Source organism: Rhincodon typus, chromosome 34 (assembly GCF_021869965.1).
Source record: "Rhincodon typus isolate 14 chromosome 34, sRhiTyp1.1, whole genome shotgun sequence".
NCBI classification, from domain to species: Eukaryota; Metazoa; Chordata; class Chondrichthyes; order Orectolobiformes; family Rhincodontidae; genus Rhincodon; species Rhincodon typus.
The window spans coordinates 15,702,795-15,721,226 of NC_063365.1; the positions used below are offsets into that span (position 1 = coordinate 15,702,795).

General features: G+C 38.8%; 1 protein-coding gene across 7 annotated transcripts in view; it reads right to left on the reverse strand.

Moving 5' to 3' along the window:
- Positions 1 to 213: 213 nt before the first annotated feature.
- The window catches only part of parga (poly (ADP-ribose) glycohydrolase a), a 190,648-nt gene continuing 172,429 nt past the window's right edge, over positions 214 to 18,432 (reverse strand). For all 7 annotated transcript variants that reach the window (XM_048616254.1, XM_048616253.1, XM_048616252.1 and 4 more), the window contains 3 exons: positions 3,021 to 3,126; positions 1,550 to 1,678; positions 214 to 1,131 (listed from right to left, as the gene is read on the reverse strand). In XM_048616254.1, the coding sequence (XP_048472211.1) occupies positions 989 to 1,131; positions 1,550 to 1,678; positions 3,021 to 3,126 (378 nt within the window). In that variant the 3' untranslated portion in view covers positions 214 to 988. The remainder of the gene's footprint in view (positions 1,132 to 1,549; positions 1,679 to 3,020; positions 3,127 to 18,432) is intronic.

Genomic DNA, 18,432 nt, shown 5'->3' on the forward strand with positions numbered 1-18,432 from the left:
TTCATAATACACCCAATTCCTCACATTACTGGGGACTGGAAATAGGGAGTCACTATGAGCTCTTTCCAAACATATTCCAAGGGCACTGCATCATATGTCCAGTTGTTTCTAGTCTGTGGGTAATCAGCAGTTTTCACTCTATTCAATTTTGCTTCATAATCAGTCAAAAGATTCAATTCAAAGACAACCATTGTAAAGAACTTCATTACGCTGTGTACTCAACACCAATCCTTTATTAAGACAGTCGAAAAAAACCTTTACATATTGGCAGAGAATTCTCCCCAGATATATTACTTATAGGAACCACTCAGCCAACAGCTACAGCTCCTTAATTTTTGTAGGTATCAAGTACCACAGTCTGAAATGAAATTATTTCAAGTCCTTAATTAATTTTAAAAACAAAATGAGAAAAAACATAATCGTTTCCCCTTCTGTCATAACCTAAATTTTTTCTGTTTCTCTAATTTAAATGTCTTTAATTTTCATTGATAAACGCATTAATAAAACCATGCTCAGAGCATGCTGGGATTTCAACTTTGATTGGAATCTGTTAAACAGAGATTACTCAAAAAACAGAAAATAACATTGGTTTAATTCTTCTGAATAATTGCAATAATTACACTCAAGAAAGACAGATTTATATTGGCAACTGTCCTTCTATTATAATTGCATAAAGTATGAAGAGGATATGTATTATATATGGAGTGGATATATATTTCATCCGTCAGTCATTTGTCCAAAATGATTTTTATACCTGAAATTTCACTTTGCACCACTTTAGGCTTGATTTCTAGCACTAGCAAACACTGCTAACAAAAATATTTCAGAAATAATTCTTCTGAATAATGGACAATGCTTTGGGATGAATTTACTGAAGTATGGGCCTATCAGCTCAGGATCTTTTGCAAGCATAATTCTCGTGTTGAACTAAAAAGCTCAGCTGCCTCATGACTTCAAAGGAAGTCTTTAAAAGGAGCTTGAAAAGCCATTATTCACCATCCTCATCTGTTGAATCTGTGTATAAAGTTACAGAATCATAAATGAAGTTGTAGAGTTTAATGTGTGGTTTTGAAAAGGAATAGGATCGGCACACTTTGCTGTAATATCGCTCCAAAAGCTTGTAGATTTGCCCTGAAAAGAAAAAAGTATACAGGTCAATGCTTCGTTTTAAGATTTGGGGTGCAAATGTGCACATTATTCAGCACTGAAGGGCTTAAAAAATACATGCAACATGCAATGGTCCAAATAAAGAGCCACAATGGATTGACTGGAATGTGTTGTAGCATTTAACAGAAGTTTTGCATTTTTAACTATGTTCACAATTTAAATGCTTTGCATGCAAAGGATTTTTTCCTATAAAGCAAAGAGAATTTGCTGTCGTTTAATTTCTGAAGAAACATCATATTGGAGTCGAAATGTTAACTCTGTATCTCTCTGCACAGATACTGCTGACCTGCTCAGTTTCTCCAGCATTGTGTGTTTGTTCTTGCTGTCATTCAGTCTATTTCTGTTTCTATATGCTAACAATTCTATAGAAACATTGCCTTACCAACAGTTTGCTCTTTTTCAATTAGGAATTTGTGCATCTCATATATCTCCATCATTAATTCTCGGTCTCCGAAGGTGAAATAAACCACATCTCGTCCTGCTTCTGCCGCTGCCATCATTTGCAATAAGGCTGCAACATATTCACATGAGTTTGTTAGTCTATCAAAAACATATCCTCTGAAGTACTGTGCTTAAACATAACCATATTTCTTTCAAATGCCAAACAATATTTTGTGGATTTGCAACTTTTTTTGCATTTTGAAACTGGCTTTTAGTATTATTTTGCGGTGGTCAGACTAACCATACATTTAACAAAAGTAATTTTCAAAACGACAAAGCCTGGCAGCTAATATATCAGGGCTCCTTCAATACAGAAATATTAGTATTTGGATCACAAATGAGGAAAACATCCTCCAAGATGCAGTCATTATTAAGCAAAGCCTGGGATAGTAATGAGCCCTTTGGGACCAGTGATGAACTCTAAAATGACACTACTACAGTCAAATCCCACATATAATGAATACTATTTTCCATGTTAAATTCTTTTTATATGTAGGCGTTTGTTGAATGTTAGGTTGACTTTTGCTTGACCTTTTGTTCCAAAAACGCATCATTTAGCAAAGCAAAATGACTGTAGTTATTTAATAAAAGTCAATTAATTGAAAGGTAGTTTTCCTCTGCATGAATTTCTAAACTAGGAATGATCAACATCACGATTTTCAGGCAATACGGCTCATACGTTGCCTATAATTCTGGCTTCTGATGCTATATTTTCTGATTATTTATATGTTAACTGATGAACCTGGATAACCATACCTGGATGCATCTGTGCCAAACACTGACAATGTGTACAGTAATTCTTATTCATTTAAACAGAACATGGAAAATGTCTCCAAGCAATTTCTGAATTGTTATTGTGAAGATTAAGTAACAGACTGCCTGTTATGCTGCGAGTGGTTTCTAACACTTGGACTAAGTTGAACTATTCATTAAGCACAGATCCAAAGATTGAATATTTAAACAGTGATGTACTCACCAATATGATTAGTAAATGGAATTCACAAATTATTTATTGTGAAGCCTTCTTCATAATGTATTAACTTCTGAAAATCACTTGATTATATGAAATTAACAAAATAGATGAACATCTTTTTAAGGACAATAATTCTTTTTCAAATGCTATCGAATTAAATGCCTCTCATTTTAAATGTTAACTCCTTGCATATGAGAAAAAAAATGTACACAATATCCTCTCTCATGACAAAAAACTTGCATCAATAGAGTATTTGAGATCTTCATAATGTCCCAAATATATCATAACTGAACAGACATTTTTGAAGTACAATCAGTATTATTTTGTAGGCAAGTTCCCATGAATGACCAAGCAATCTTTATCTCATGGCACTGTCGCCTGGATACATTCAGATAAAACTGGGTAACATTCGTTAAAGTTTGGAAACACATTTCCTTACATTTTAACGTGGCATCACCACCGAAAGCTCCACATCCCCAGTTCCCTGTGGCCACAGCTGAAAGATTCTTGGGATCTATGCCTGGTCGCACAAAACCACAGTAAGCCTGGAAAAAGGGTTTAAAAGAAAGGGTAAATATTAAAGAAAAGATTTAATGTAAAGCGTGCAAAGGAGACAAACTACTAATTAACAGATCTAATTTTTTTTTGATACAATACTAACGCCTCAGTCTGTAGGTTTGATCCAGGTCAAGGAAAGATTCCATGGTAGAAGATAATTGTTTAGAAGAGAAATTCTGTTCATTTTCATTCAATAGTTCAATGATTTGCTCACATACTGTTATTAAGCCTACAGTAACCCTTTTTTTTATTATGGACATTAACAAGATTTTCTTTCCAGCTGCTTCACAATTGTAACTGAATGATCACCATGTCACTGGACTGAGTTTCTTTGGCTGACTGCATATTCAACTAAATTAATGAACTACAAAAAGGTAAGCTTAGCTCCTTATTGACTATCTAGAGCCATTTAACTTTGCATTTTGTACTTCCAAGGAAAGGTATTAATTTTTTGATTCTGTTTACTGAAAGCCTATTGAGTGCATTGGGGATTAGCAGCAATCATCAAGTGAATATTTACACAGCAGCACAGATGTACTTACAAGACTTGAATGCACACTGGCTTTATATGCAGATCTTAAAAGTGCCCCAATGGGTTTCAGCTCAGCAGAAGTCACACTGTTGAAATATGTTATTTTCCCTTATGGATTATTAACTCCTCCTCTTGCTGTTTTTCTAAGTTGCACCTTGGTGCTTTCCTATAGTAACATGACTATAAGATTGGCAACTCGACATCATGGAGAAAATTGTGCTTTGATTCCCAAATGAGGAGTGTTTTGCAATTAGGTCCAAGCGAGCTGCACTGCTATGCTGTAGTTACTATTTCAAGTTACTTTTAACATGAATTGCTGGAAAAATGTGGAGAAGGATATAGAAGATAGAGAACTTGGGGGAATAAATAGTAACATCTTGAAAAATGTCCATACTACACAGGTGGTGGTCCTGGGCATCTTAAAACACACAAATGTAGATAAATTCCAGGACCTGATCAGGTGTACCCTAGAACTCTGTGGGAAACTAGGGAAGCGATTACTGGGCCCCTTGCTGAGATATTTGTATCAGTGATAGCCACAGGTGAGGGGCCAAAAGACTGGAGATTGGCTAACGTGGTGCCACTATTTAAGAAAGGTGCTAAGGAAATGCCAGGGAACTACAGACCGGTGAGCCTGACATCAGTGGTGGGCAAATTGTTGGAGGGAGTCCTGAGGGACAAGATTTACATGTATTTGGAAAGACTGATTAGGGATAGTCAACTTGGTTTTGAGCATGGGAAATTGTGCCTCACTAACTTGATTGAGTTTTTTGAAGAAGTAATGAAGAGGATTGATGAGGGCAAAGCGGCAAACGTGATCAATATGGACTTCATTAAGGCGCTCAACAAGATTCTGCATAGTAAACTGGTTAGCAAGGTTAAATCATACAGAATACGGGGAGAACTAGTGACCAGCAGTGTGCCACAGCGTTGCTGCTGGGTCCACTGTTTTTCATCATTAAATAAAAGATTTGGATGTGAACATGGGAGGTATGGTTAGTCAGTTTGCAGAGGACACCAAAATTGGAGGTGTAGTGGACAAGGAAGGAAGTTACCTCACAGTACAATGGGATATTGGGCTGAGGAGTGGCAGATGGAGTTTAATTTAGATAAATGTGAAGTGCTGCATTTTGGAAAGGCAAATCAGGGCAGGACTTATACACTTAATGGGAAAGGTCCTGGGGAATGTTGCTGAACAAACAGTGCAGGTTTATAATTCCTTGAAAGTGGAGTCCCATGTCAACAGGATAGAAAAGTGGCATTTGGTATGCTTGCCTTTATTAGTCACTGTATTGAGTATAGGAGTTGGGAGGTCATGTTGCAGTGGTACAAGACACTGGTTAGGCCACTTTTGGAATACTGCGTGCAATTCTGGTCTCCCTGTTATTAGAAGGATGTTATGAAACTTGAAAGTGTTCAGAAAAGATTTACAAGGATGTTGCTAGGCTTGGAGGGTTTGAGCTATAGGGAGAGGCTGAATAGGCTGGGGCTATTTTCCCTGAAGAGAATGCTGAGGGATGACCTTATAGAGGTTCATTAAATCATGAGGGGCATGGATGGAGTGACTAGACAAGATCTTTTCCCCGGGGTGGGGGAGTCCAAAACTAGAGGGCATTGGTATAAGGTGAGAGGGGAAAGATTTAAAAGGGACCTAAGAGGCAAAGTTTGCATGCAGAGGTGGTGCACGTATGGAATAAGCTGCCAGAGGAAATGGTGGAGACTGGTACAATTACAACATTTAAAAGGCATACGGATGGTTATATGAATAGGAAGGGTTTAGAGGGATATGGGGCAAATGGGACTAGATTAATTTAGGATATCTGGTCGGTTTGGATGATTTGGACCGAAGGATCTGTTTCTATGCCGTACAGCTCAAAGACTCTATATTGGACATGATGAACGCAGGATGACTATGATGACAGAGTAATTGAGTTCATAGAGATATAAAGCACTGAAGAATGCTATACCATTTTATGTGACAGATAATTCAGTGCCCTTTACCGAAATTCATACATTGGACATTGAAGGATTTTATAGAATCATAGAGTTGTACAGCACAGAAACATACATTCTGGTCCAACTGGCCCGTGCTGACCAGATATCCTAAATTAATCTAGTTCCATTTGCCTCTAAACCCTTCCTATTCATGTACCCATCCAGATGATTTTTAAATGTTGTAATTGTACCAATCTCCACCACTTTCTCTGGCAGCTCATTCCATACATACACCATCCTCTGCGTGAAAACATTGTCCCTTAGGTCCCTTTTAAATCTTTCACCTCTCACCTTAAATCTATGCCCCTCTAGTTTTGGATAGTCCTACCCTGCAAAAAAGACCTTGGCTATTCACTCTCATGATTTCATAAACCTCTATAAGGTCACCTCTCAGCCTCTGACACTCCAGAGAAAACAGCTCAAAACCTCCAACCCTGGCAACATCCTTATGTTTTCTTTAATGAAGGTCTTTCCACATTTTTGTTATATATTTAAACACACGCTCAGGATGCTGTCTTGTTAGGGTCTGTAACTTTGAAAATATAAGTTGATTTTACTCATATTTTACTTCAGCTCCAGTAGGCTACTGCATCATTAGCACTGCACAAGTCCTGGTTAAGTACTGGTACTGGTAAAGGCTATAGAGATTGGAGCCATGTAAGGACAGTTCATTTGTTTCCCTGGAGTACAATTTTGAAGCAGATGAATTTTTATGACAACCTGGCAGCTTTTTAGATTACTTCAACTGATAGCAGCCTTTTCTTTTTTTTAATACATTAAAAAATCAATTTCAGTTCTTGAAATGGTATGGTGGGATTTCAACTCATGCCCTTCAGTTGTGAATTCAAGCTTCTGAATTTTTAGTGCAGTAACACAAGGACCAGACCTCCACAATGCTCTGTGAAACCCCTGTAGTTCAGTTAACAGAAAATGTAAATGGGAAATAGAAAGCAGTACTTTCCAAATGAGAATAAAACTGGAAGGGAATGCAGTCCAGAAAAAGTTCACTCAATTGATTACGGCAATGGAGAGATTTTATAACAGAGTGTGCAGATTAGGCCTGTACTCATTGAAGTTTGGAAGTAAGAGTGGAGACTTTATTGAAAATACTAAGTTCTTACTGGGCTTCGTGGTGTAAATGTGGACAGGTTGTTTCCCCTGTGGGATGGTCTAAGACCAGAAAGCATAATCTCACCCATTTAAGAAAAGAGATGAGCTGATTTTTTTTTTACTGTGTGAGATTTGTTAAAGTAATTTGTCATTCAGTATGTTGGAGCATCCTGAAGATATTAGTAGTATTTTTTCACCTAAACTGTTTTGTTTCTTTCTGAATTTGTGCAATACTCGTGAAAGAAAGGTGGAAAGGTAAAGAAACTTTGATTTTGTGGTGGCGGTGGGGAGTGCAAAGACGACATTTTAGGATTAGCCAAAGTAGATTAGCTGAACTAAACTTAAATTTCAATTTATGAGAGATGGTTCTGTGAAATAATTTATGAAAGCACAGTGAAGTGTGATTAAAAATTATGGATTTTTAACTGAAAAGCATTACTTAAGGATAAAATGAACCTCAGAAAGCTTACCAACAAGATAGGCAGTACTTGTACTCAAGCTACAGATGTACAATTTATTGCTGCAGAAAGTACATTTTAAGTATATTGCAAACATATGTATCTGAACATAATTTAATAAAGTCAACTGCTTTTAATTTAGAGTGTGCAAGAAAGTTTGAAATCTCAGCAAAAATTTCAATTCTTGCATTTACTTATCTTACATACGCAACAGAGACAATAGTTTTTAAAATAGTGCATTTTGTGCAGTCAAATATATGTAGATTTTACTCATTCTATGTTATTTAAATTGCCAAGAATTTGCAGTCAATAAATTACATTGCTGGATCATAGATCAGCATTCATTATAAACATTTTCTTCATTGATATATGTAGGTACAATGCAATTTATTTTTGGCTGGGCTTATCTCTCACAAAAATTGCTTGTCATATTTGTTCCATGGCAAATATACAACGTTGTAATAGTATATGTTCCAGACTGATTCAATTGCCAAAGATATACGTCAGAGCTTAATAGCATCGGAATGGAGACAGGTTTCTTGTGTGCTTATACATTTTCTCATAGAAGTAACTCAATCCAGTTATAATAAATTGCTCTACAGCTAGAGCAGCAGCAGTCTTTAAATCACAAGAGAAATAGCTTCAGAGCCTCATATAAATCCAAAGGCACAAATTCAAAAACACAGAATGGTTTAGATTTGAGAGGTTTGGTAGCCAGTACTGTATTAATTCTATTAATAAGGTGTTACATGGACTTCCAAAAAAAGTAGATTTCAGCAGCAACAAATACCAACAACGTATAACTGTATATCACCACTAAAGTAACAGATCCTCCATGGGCACTTAATTTAAAACAAAATAAAAATTGAAAGGTGTTAAAAACAGACAAAATATGAAAGCTTTCCAATGTCATTTCAAAGGGAAGCTATCCCTGGGATCCTTACCAATATTTATCCCTCAATTAAGACCACCAAAATAAATTATCTGGTCATTGTTACATTGCTATTTGTAGGAGCATGTTATGCACAAATTGACTGCTACGTTTCCTACAACAGTGACTATACTCCAAAAATAAACTTCTTGTGAATATCTAGTTTATGGCTTGCATGTTTAAATTTAATTTTAAGAATTCAGGTTTAACAGTAGAAAAGGAACAAATGCAACTGAAGGACGTTGAAGTCTAGTGCACTTAAGAACCAGGCCCACATTGTTTTAAGTAGTTAACAGCTAGAAAGGTAGGATCAGGAACAGAAGGTGAGCAATGTTGAGCTGGAAATGTGACGTCAAGTGGCCTGCACGAACAGCAGTCCAAAAGAAGTGCACATTTGGGAGTTAAAGATGAATGTCAAAAGCGTACAGGAAATCTGAAAGAATGTAAAAACATTTACTTTATCAGATCAAAGAAGAAATTATAAAATGAAGGATATATAAAAGTCAGGTTTAGAATAGGTTGGAGAGAGTAATCGATGAGATGAGACGGAGCTCAAGAAGGTTTTCAACTGATCTGGAATAGTTCTGAACTATAAGTGCCTCTGGGCAACACAAATGCTGCTACTGGCAGGCTCTAGGTAGTTAGTGCTTACAAGTCTCTGGGACTGGTGGCTCCACATCATAAGAAATGCTTAGAGCTAAAAATAAATCCTAGTGCCACTGATAATTTTGTGCAGTTGAGTGTGTGATGAAAGAAATTCACAAGTGCTTTTGCTTGATGCAGTTGGAAAAGATTGGAGCATAGAGAAATTTGGCAGGTGTTCGATTAAAAGCTGAAATTGTGTCAGTAATTCAATGCTTGGGAGCAATTTCAGGACTTCTGGGTGAAATAACTCCACAGAGGCCAGTATCCTGTCACTGAATCACCCTTCATTTACACGTGCATAGTACTTGACACATGTCCAGCTTCCTCAGAGCCAGCTTTGAGTGAACAGAAGCTCTGACACTCCTGTTTATATCAGTCAGATAGGGCTGCCTGAGACCAGTTTAACAGCCCTAATCAGGGAACTCATATTCAATGAGGTCCACCTAACTGACCTCGTTACAATCACTCCATCCCTGCCCCTCTACATCCGGGTACGTAGGCCTTTTTTTTTCTTGTAGCTCTCCTAGGGAGTTTTCATACTGGGTCTGGTTCCTCCGATTCAGCCTTGGATATGGGTGATGTGTACTGGACCACAGCCCACCTCTTGTGCCTGGAGCATTTCGGAAGAAATTCATCCTCTTCTTCAGGAGTAAAAGGCGTTAAGTCTGCGACGTCCGCCATGTCCATCTCAGGCTGAGGTTTCTTTGAAGCTAGACGAAGGGCGAGAACCCACAGGTTCTAACAGCCTTTCAAGCTTTCTGAGGGGCCGAATATGTTTTGCTCTGGCCCTATTCATGAGTTTGCAGTTTTCATGTGGTCCACATGCTTGTTCAGGACCACCTCACCTACCCAAACTTTGTACTTCACAGGACCTGACCACACATTGACTATGTCTCTTCCCCATCAAACTTCATCCCCCAAAGTAAACCGTATATCTCACTGAGAGGAGTCTTGTGTCCGGCATTAGCATTGCTGATGCTGTTCCCCCCATCTCATCCCCTAAAAGGACCAGGAAGATCAGATTTAACCGGAGCTTCTCCCCATTAACAACTCTGCTGGAGCTATCCCTGTAGTTGCATGTGGGGTGGTCTGATAATCAAAACGAAACCAGGACAGTTTGGCATCAAATGAAGTCATAAGCTGTTTCTTTAAGCTTGCTGTCAAAGATTGAATTGTTCTTTCTGCCAGACCATTGGGCGATGGATGGTATAGAGCTGTCCTAATATGCCGAATACCATTCGACTTCAGCAAATACTCAAATTCCCTAATGGTAAATGATGGCCTGTTGTCTGTGACCAACACTTCCAGGAATCCATGTACTGCAAAAGATGCTCACAGCTTTTCTATCATTGTTTCCATGTTTGACAAATGAACTCTGTACATGTCCAATCACTTTGGGCATCCATAATGACTAAGAGCGTTGCACCCATGAAAGGGCCAGCACAGTCAGTGTGTAACTGAGTCCAGGGTTCAACCAGTCATTCCTACAAATGTGGGGGAGCTTCTGGTGGTGGTTTTTGTCCTTGTTGACAATCTAGTCACTGCCACATCAATGCATCCAATCCTGGGCACCAGACATAACGCCTTGCCAACATTTTCATTTTGGATACCTCTGGATGATCCTGGAGGAGTTCAGCCTGTATGTGGCAGCGACCGTCCCTCGGGGCAATCACTTTTGCTCCCCATAATAAAATGCCATCCTCTACGGTGATCTGGTCTCTTCGGGTCCAGAAAGGTTTCAATTCGAGTTGTGATGGTCCTTTTCTTTACCCCCATTACCAGCAGCTGTTTAAGCTTTTTGCCAGGACCAGATCTTTTTGCATCCACAGCCTGACATTGTCAGCAGTGGCCAGAAGGGTGTCCAGAAAATTTAAAACCAGAATGGACTTTTCCAGCGATGACACCACTGCCAGCAGGAGGCAGCTCAGGCATCCACATTGGCTACTTGTCCTCCTGGACATTGTTCCAATTTGTAATTGTGTGCACTTAGAATGACAGCCCACCACTGAATTCGACCTGAAGCTATGGGTGGCATGGTCTTGTCCTCTGAGTAGCCCTAGCAGGGATTGGTGGTATGTTACTATTACAAATTTACATCCGTAAAGGTATTGGTGGAACTTCCTCACACCAAAGGTTACCATCAAACCTTCCTTCTCTATCTTGGCATATTTGCGCTCTGGATCAGCCAAAGTCTGGAAAGCATACGCTATTGGGCACTCCTCTCCATTGGGCCACCTGTGAGCCAACACTAGCCGATACCATACAGGGAGGCATTGCATGTCAGCACCAGATCTCGCTTGGGATCACCTTAGACAATGATAGCTGCTTCTTCACTTACCTAAATGGTCTTGGCTATGAGACCATTTCCAAGGCCGTTTTCAATAGCAGGTGTAAGAGTGCCAGGATGGAGGCCAGGTTACGTATGAATTTTCTACAATAATTCACTGATCCAAGGAAAGACCAAAGCTCCGGTACAGAAGTGGGAGACAGGGCACCCTTGATCACCCTCACTTTACCTTCCAACTGGTGTAACCTAGTCTCAGCGACTCTGTAGCCCAAGGAGGTCACTTGGCGCGCCTGGAATACGCACTTTTCCCTTCTAAAGTGTAAGCCCACCTTGAAGAAACGTCTAAGGACTATGTCCAAGTTCTCTAAGTGCTCATTATTGGTCTTCCTTGTTATAAGCACGTTATCCAGATAAATGGTGACCTGGGGTAGATCTTGTAAAACGTTCTGCCATTTGGGATACCATCAATCTCATATATTGGTACAAACCCTATGGGTGATAACTGTGGCATACTTCTGGGAAACGTCATCTAACGCAACTGAAAGTATGCATGGCTCAAGTCCACATTCATGAAGACAGTCCCCTGCCAGCTTTGCGTTTCAGTCGTTTCTTCAAGGGATTAGGATTTTATCCAGGTGCAAGACATTTAGTTCAAATCCCCACAAAGGTAAACTGATCTGTCGGGCTTCACAATTGGTACAACTGGTGCTGCCCATTCCGCAAACTAGACTGATTTGATGATTCCTTTGTTTTCCAGCCTTCTGATTTCTACCTCTACTTTTGCACATAAGGCAAATGGCACTGTGTGGGCCCGGCAGAATCGTGGAATTGCTTCCTGGTCAACATGCAAGGTGGCCTTGGCTCCTTTGATAGTTCCTAGACCTTCCTGAAAATCTCTTGGATATCTAATTATGACTTCACTCAGACAGCCATCTCCTAATTGAAAAACGTTGAGCCATCAAGCTGAATCTTTCTCAACCGATTTCATCCCATCAAATTCCCCCGTATAGCTTCTCTGTCTATCTGAGGTCTTACGCAAACTTAAGGGTTGGAGTCCAGAGCGAATTTTGTTAAAGACTGATTCTGCAATCACTGATAAAGCCACGCTGGTATCAACCTCGATCAGAACTGGGTGACCATTTAACCAGATGTTTATTTTGATTTGATTCTGATTTGGATGTCGCTAAGCAATTTAACTGTTCCTCGCCAGATGCATGTGGGCTTTCCATGATGTGCACTCTCCTGGATACTGGCCTATAAATTCTCTTACTCAATTCAGGCCCAGTAGGACTCTACTGCTGTCTCAAGTCCGGATACTAGCAGCACCATCTGCTGGCTCAGATCCTGAAGAAAATATTAGTCATTTAACCGAGGTTTGGCTCTGCAAAGCATATGTCCTGAGTAAGGCTATGCAATAGCCTTCACTCAAGTGGTGTCTGCCAAGCTCAGTCAGCCTGGTGAGGCTGTCCACTTCCATCAGCATAACCTGTACCTCATATGCTCCACTTGCCGCATTTTTGGATATCAAAGCCAGTTGTAGTGCTTATTCGAAGTCCAGTTGGACTTCAGTTAGTAGGTGCTTTTGCATGATTACATCATTAATCCCTCATAACAAACAGTCTCTCAGCATCTCATTAAGTGTTAAACCAAAGTCACATGCCTTTGCCATACATCTTAACCTCATTAAAAATCCCAAAACAGAGTCCCCTGTTTATTGAACTGCTGAATAAAACAACAGGGTCTCAGAATTAGAGGAGGCTTGGGGTCATAATATTCCTTAATCAGATTCATCAAGTCTTGAAACGTTTTAGTATCTGGTGCCTTAAGAAATGTTAGGGTCCTAATAATCAAAAATACTGTGGGGCCACAAGCTATCAGGAGAATTATTTGTTGCTTTTCATCTGCCCTAATGTCATTTGCCCAGAAAAAATAACACATTCTTTCCACATACTGAGCCCAGTCTTTGATGGCAGAATTGAATGAGTTAAGCTTCCCAAATAATGGCTTCATTCCAGAAAAGCTTATCTCAATTCAAAGATGACTGTTGTGAGCAAATTTCTTCAGGAGCATTTTTTTTCCTCTCGTTGCTACTACATTAACTCCACAGAGTCTGCTGCGCCATACCAAGTCACCCTTCAGTTACACATGGATAGTAGTTTACAATGGTCCAGCTTCCTCAGAGCCACCTCCCAGAATGAACAGAAGCTCTGACATTCCTGTTTATATCTGTCAGCCAGGGCTCCCTGACTGACCAGGTTAATAGCCCCAATCAGGGAACTTGTGCTCTGAGGTCCACCTAGCTGACTTCATTACAATCACTACACTGGGGAACTCAGACTTGAGAAAAGAGATTGAACAACCACAGTGTGAATATTTGTTGAGGCAGTCAAAGTTGGAGAGGTTTTGAGGGTGTTCCAAGTCTAGGTCTTCTGAAATGAAGAATTGTAATTGCTTTGTGAATTAGAGTTTTAATGAGAGTTTTAATGTCCTGATAGGATCTTTTTGACCACATCTGCTCCATAAAGTGCAGTCTGTGGGTTTTTGATCATAGCTTGCCCATTAACTCATATTTACCTCAGGTTAATATTAAGTGTTATATAGTCAAAGTTGTTGTTTACTATAAATGGCTTAGAATCATCACCTTACCTGTCCAGTATTTAGCCATTACATATACTTTTGCTTTGTTCAAGTTTGTACAATAAAGATTTTTTTTTTATTGATTGTCTCAATTTAGCCATGGTATCCCTGCTATTTCATTTCTTATCTTTGGTTTTTCCATGCATTATATTTTTTAAAAGTTCGACAACCATCAAGTGACAGAATTGTGATCTTGATTATCAGGGAATACTATTGAAGTGAATGGCATAAATAAGCCTGAAAGGCAATTAAGGGTGTTTCTGGATGGCAAAGGGATTGTTGTACATGGCACATATAAGTTTATTAAATCGAAAAGTCTTTCTCTGTTCTAACAGAATTGTTAGATGCAATTTGTACTGCAGTCTGCTGTACTTGATGGTGTACTTTCTTATACAAAACAATTCCTAAGGAAGTTTGGCATAAATGTCAAAACCATCAGTTCTAGTTTAATTAAGTTGTGCTGTAAGGTAATTATTTTTCCTGGACAGAAAAAGTGCAGAGAACATAGACACTGTGGTTGCCTGGCATACATACAAACTCCTATGTATTCAACAGGTCATCTAAATTAAAAATGCTTTATGCCTGTAACCTAAGGTCGTATGGCATATATTAATTTTTTTAAAAATTGCTACGTACTCATATATTCAGTTGATCAAAGAGCTAGATTATTTTACAGAATAAGCTTTTAGTTTACACCTGTGTGAAGGACAACATGTATAGTCATACAAGCGCTATATAATGCGCAAAATAAAAAGGAAGAATACTTCTACTGTTCCATTTAATCTTTGCTTATACAATAAAACTGTCTGGTAAAAACTGAATGGGGGAAACCAATCAATTTAAACAAAATTATTAAATCACTACCAGCTTTAAAGCTCTAGCAAAATGGCTTATTGACCGTTCTGTTTCTAATAGAAATGGATGAATTCTTACATCTGTAAGAATTTTTTCCCTGCTCAAAGAATCTTCAAATTATCAACCCATGCTTGTCTCTATAATAAGCCAAATATACTTAAGTTTTATTTGATTTTTTTCTCAGCAATCAAATGCGTAAAGGAAGTCTTGCAATTATACAAAAGCACTTTATTGCAATTTGCAAACACCTTAAAATGTTTCATGCACAATCAACACAATGGACCTTAGTGGCAGAACCAAGAGCCTGCTTTCAGCATAATAATAACCAGCTAGTTTCTGTTAGGGATGAGTAAGGAATAGTCAGCACGTTCAAAGAATCCCTGATCTTCTGGGGCCTTAATGTACACCAGAAGAACCAGGATAGATGCAAGCTCAATTCAATGTTTCTTCAAACAGTTAAGGATACTTAGGGATCTATTTCAAGTAAAGAATGATACAAATATGTTGAGGTAACAAGCTATGTGGAGTTGCTGTCAAGCATTTAGGATCAAAACAGTCAAAATAGAAAATCAAAATCTGCACGCATCATCTTTTAGTAACAATGTTTATCTAACTTATACAGCAGCAATGTACACACTTCTTTAAAATTTAAATTGGGTTTTATTGAGCTAAGTGACAGTTGTTTGATCATGTGAACATTACAGTATTTGACTGCTGAGGCAGTTGCGGACATTTATGCAACATTTCTTGGCTAATTCAAATTAAGCTATTAACTGATGCATAAAATTGGGTACGGTATTCCAGACAAAGTACATTTCATGGGAAGATGGCTCTGCAAAGTGACAACCAACTGATGAAGATCCACGAGCAGCACACATTCAGCCTTGTTGATCTAGCTTTCTGAATGTTATCTGAAAATAGGCTTGCAAATGGGGCAAATAATAACTTATTGACAGACACCAGAGTAACAAAAAGAATCAGAAATACTACTTTGGAACTGTTGGGTTCAGCATTGCCTTTTTACTTGGAAGTGCTACAACTGAAACAAACTAATGATCTGTTCCTATTGACACTGCCAAAATGATTTGAAACATTGTTATAATTTACTACAGTTTACTAATTTACTAGTTGGTGGCAGGTGAAATCTATAGACTCAGCACTTTCACTAACTCAATGAATCACCAATAAACAATTTGGAGAAGCTTGCTCAAATTTAGTTAGAAAGCGTGTTTATCTATTCACAAATGAAACTTAGTGATTCATAATTCTAATCTAATATAGATGCAAATAATCTTACATATGACTGAACAATTTGTCACTGCAAAATTTGTTTGGTATGCTGATTTAGTTTATCAATTAAACTGTCACTAAAGTTTACAATATTCATTTATTGTGGATTGGACTATAGGAATTCTCACAGAGTACAACTCCTTTACATGTTGTCACTTTGACAAATGTCAATCTTCAGAAAGTATAAACTGAAATTTCAAGCTCTGTTATAGATCTTATAGACTTGAACTTCACTTTTATGGCTGATGATGGAAAAGATCCTTTGCAACATTTAATTGTTTACATAACTCCACTGCATTTCCAATTTATAATATGCATTTCTACTTCAGAGAAATAAACATGTAATGCACATCCTGTATAAATTAAAACTCAGCATTGCTTATTAAATTGTGCTACTTGAGTGCCAACCAAATTGTGCATACTAGCAATATGTATGCCATTGTAAGAGGTTAATTTAGCTGCCTTGATTTTTTGGTACAAGAGAACATATAGCAAGAGTTTCTACATATATATTTAAAGAGATCATATAATAAAGCAAATGTTGGTCTTACAGAAAGTCAGTCTGGGGAAATAATAATGGGAAAAACGTGGCAGATGAATTGAACAGGTACTTTGCATCAGTCTTCACTACAGAAGATACGGGTAACATGCCAGAAATAGCTGTAAGGGATGGAGGGAGGAAATCGAGGGTAGTTCTTTCCTGAAGAAATATGTAATTAAAATATTATAAAATAACCCTTTACCTTAATGAGAAGTCATAAGTAAATCATAATGAATAGGATGATCTCATGAGTAATTGACATCGAAGAGAATCCATCGAAGAAAGTAAAATAATTTGATGACCATCTACCTCAAAGGCCAAAGGCTAATCTCAGATTAATCACTGGACTGTTATCTATTATTGCTAGACTATTAATCCAGAAATTCAGGTAATGTTTTAGGGACCCAGGTTTGATGGTAGATGGTGGAATTTAAATTCAATAAACATCTAAAATCAAGGATCTGACGAGGATCATGAAACTGTCGACTGTCGGAAAAACCCATCTGGTTTACGAATGTCCATCAAGGATTGAAATCTGCCTTCCTCACCTGATCTGGCCTACGTGTCACTCTAGACGAATAACAATGCAGTTAACTCTCAAGTGCCCTCTGAAATGGTCTAGCAACCCATTCAGTATCAATTGCTAGGAGTCTCAGAAAATGAAACCAGATGAACCACCTGGCATCGACCTAGGCACCAGAAACAACAATAGACAACACAGCCCTGTAGACTCTGCAAAGTTCTCCTTACTAACGTCTGGGCCTAATGCCAAAATTGAGAGAGCTGTCTCCAAGGCTGGTCACATATTCAGCCTCATGAAATCATACCCTACACTACCATCACCATCGTCGGATATGTTCTGTAGGACAGGACAGGCTCAGCAAAGGTGGTGGGACAGTGGTGTGAGTCAGGAGAGAGTTGCCCTGGGAGTCGCCTTGGGAGTCCTCAACATTAACTCCAGTCATGATTAAATCTCACAACATCAGGTCAAATAAGTACAAGGAAAGCACCTGATTACCACATACCATCCTCCATCAGCGGATGACTCTGTGCTCCTCCATATTGAACCACATAGGTTTGCAAGGGCACAATAGAACATTACTGAGAGATTGGGTCTGTGGCAGGTGGTAAGGGAACCAACAGGAAGGGAAAAACATACTTGACCTCATCATCACCAATCTGTCTGTCACAGATGCATCTGTCCTTGTGGAGATTAAGTCTCGCCTTCACACTGATAATAGCTTATATCATGTTATGTGGCACTATCACCATGCTAAATGGGACAAACTTCGATCAGATCTAGCAATTCAGGACTGGGATCCATGAGGCACTGTGAGCCATTAACAGCAGAACTGTACTCCAACACAATCTGCAACCTCATGGCCCAGCATATCTCCCACTGTATCATTACCATCAAGCTAAGGGATCAACCCTAGGATCAATGAAGAAAGCAGGAGGGCAATGCCAGGAGTAGCATCAGGCATACCTAAAATTGAGGTGTCAACCTGGTGAAGTTACACAACACAAAACATGATTAATTGACTGCCAAACAGCACAAGCAGCAACTAATACACAGATCCCATAACCAATGGATCAGATTTCAGCTCTGTAGTTCTCCCAGTCGTGAATAGTGGTGGATAATCAAACAACTCACTGGAGGAGGCAGCTACATAATTATCCCCACCCCAAATCCAGGTGATCCCAATACATGAGAACAGAAGATAAGCCTCAAGTATTCGTAACAATCTTCAGACAGAAGTGCCAAATGGATGATCCATCTCAGCCACCTCCAGAGGTCCCCAGCATCACAGATGCCAGTCTTCAACCAATTCACTTCCCTTTATATGGAGGCACTGGATACTTCCAAGCCTGGGGGCCCTGACATTATTCCGGTAATAATACTGAAGATTTGTACTCTGGAACTTGCTGCATTCCTAACCAAGCTGCTACATGACAACATGGAAAACCACCCAAGTACAGCCTTTATACAACAAGGAGGAAAAATCCAACCC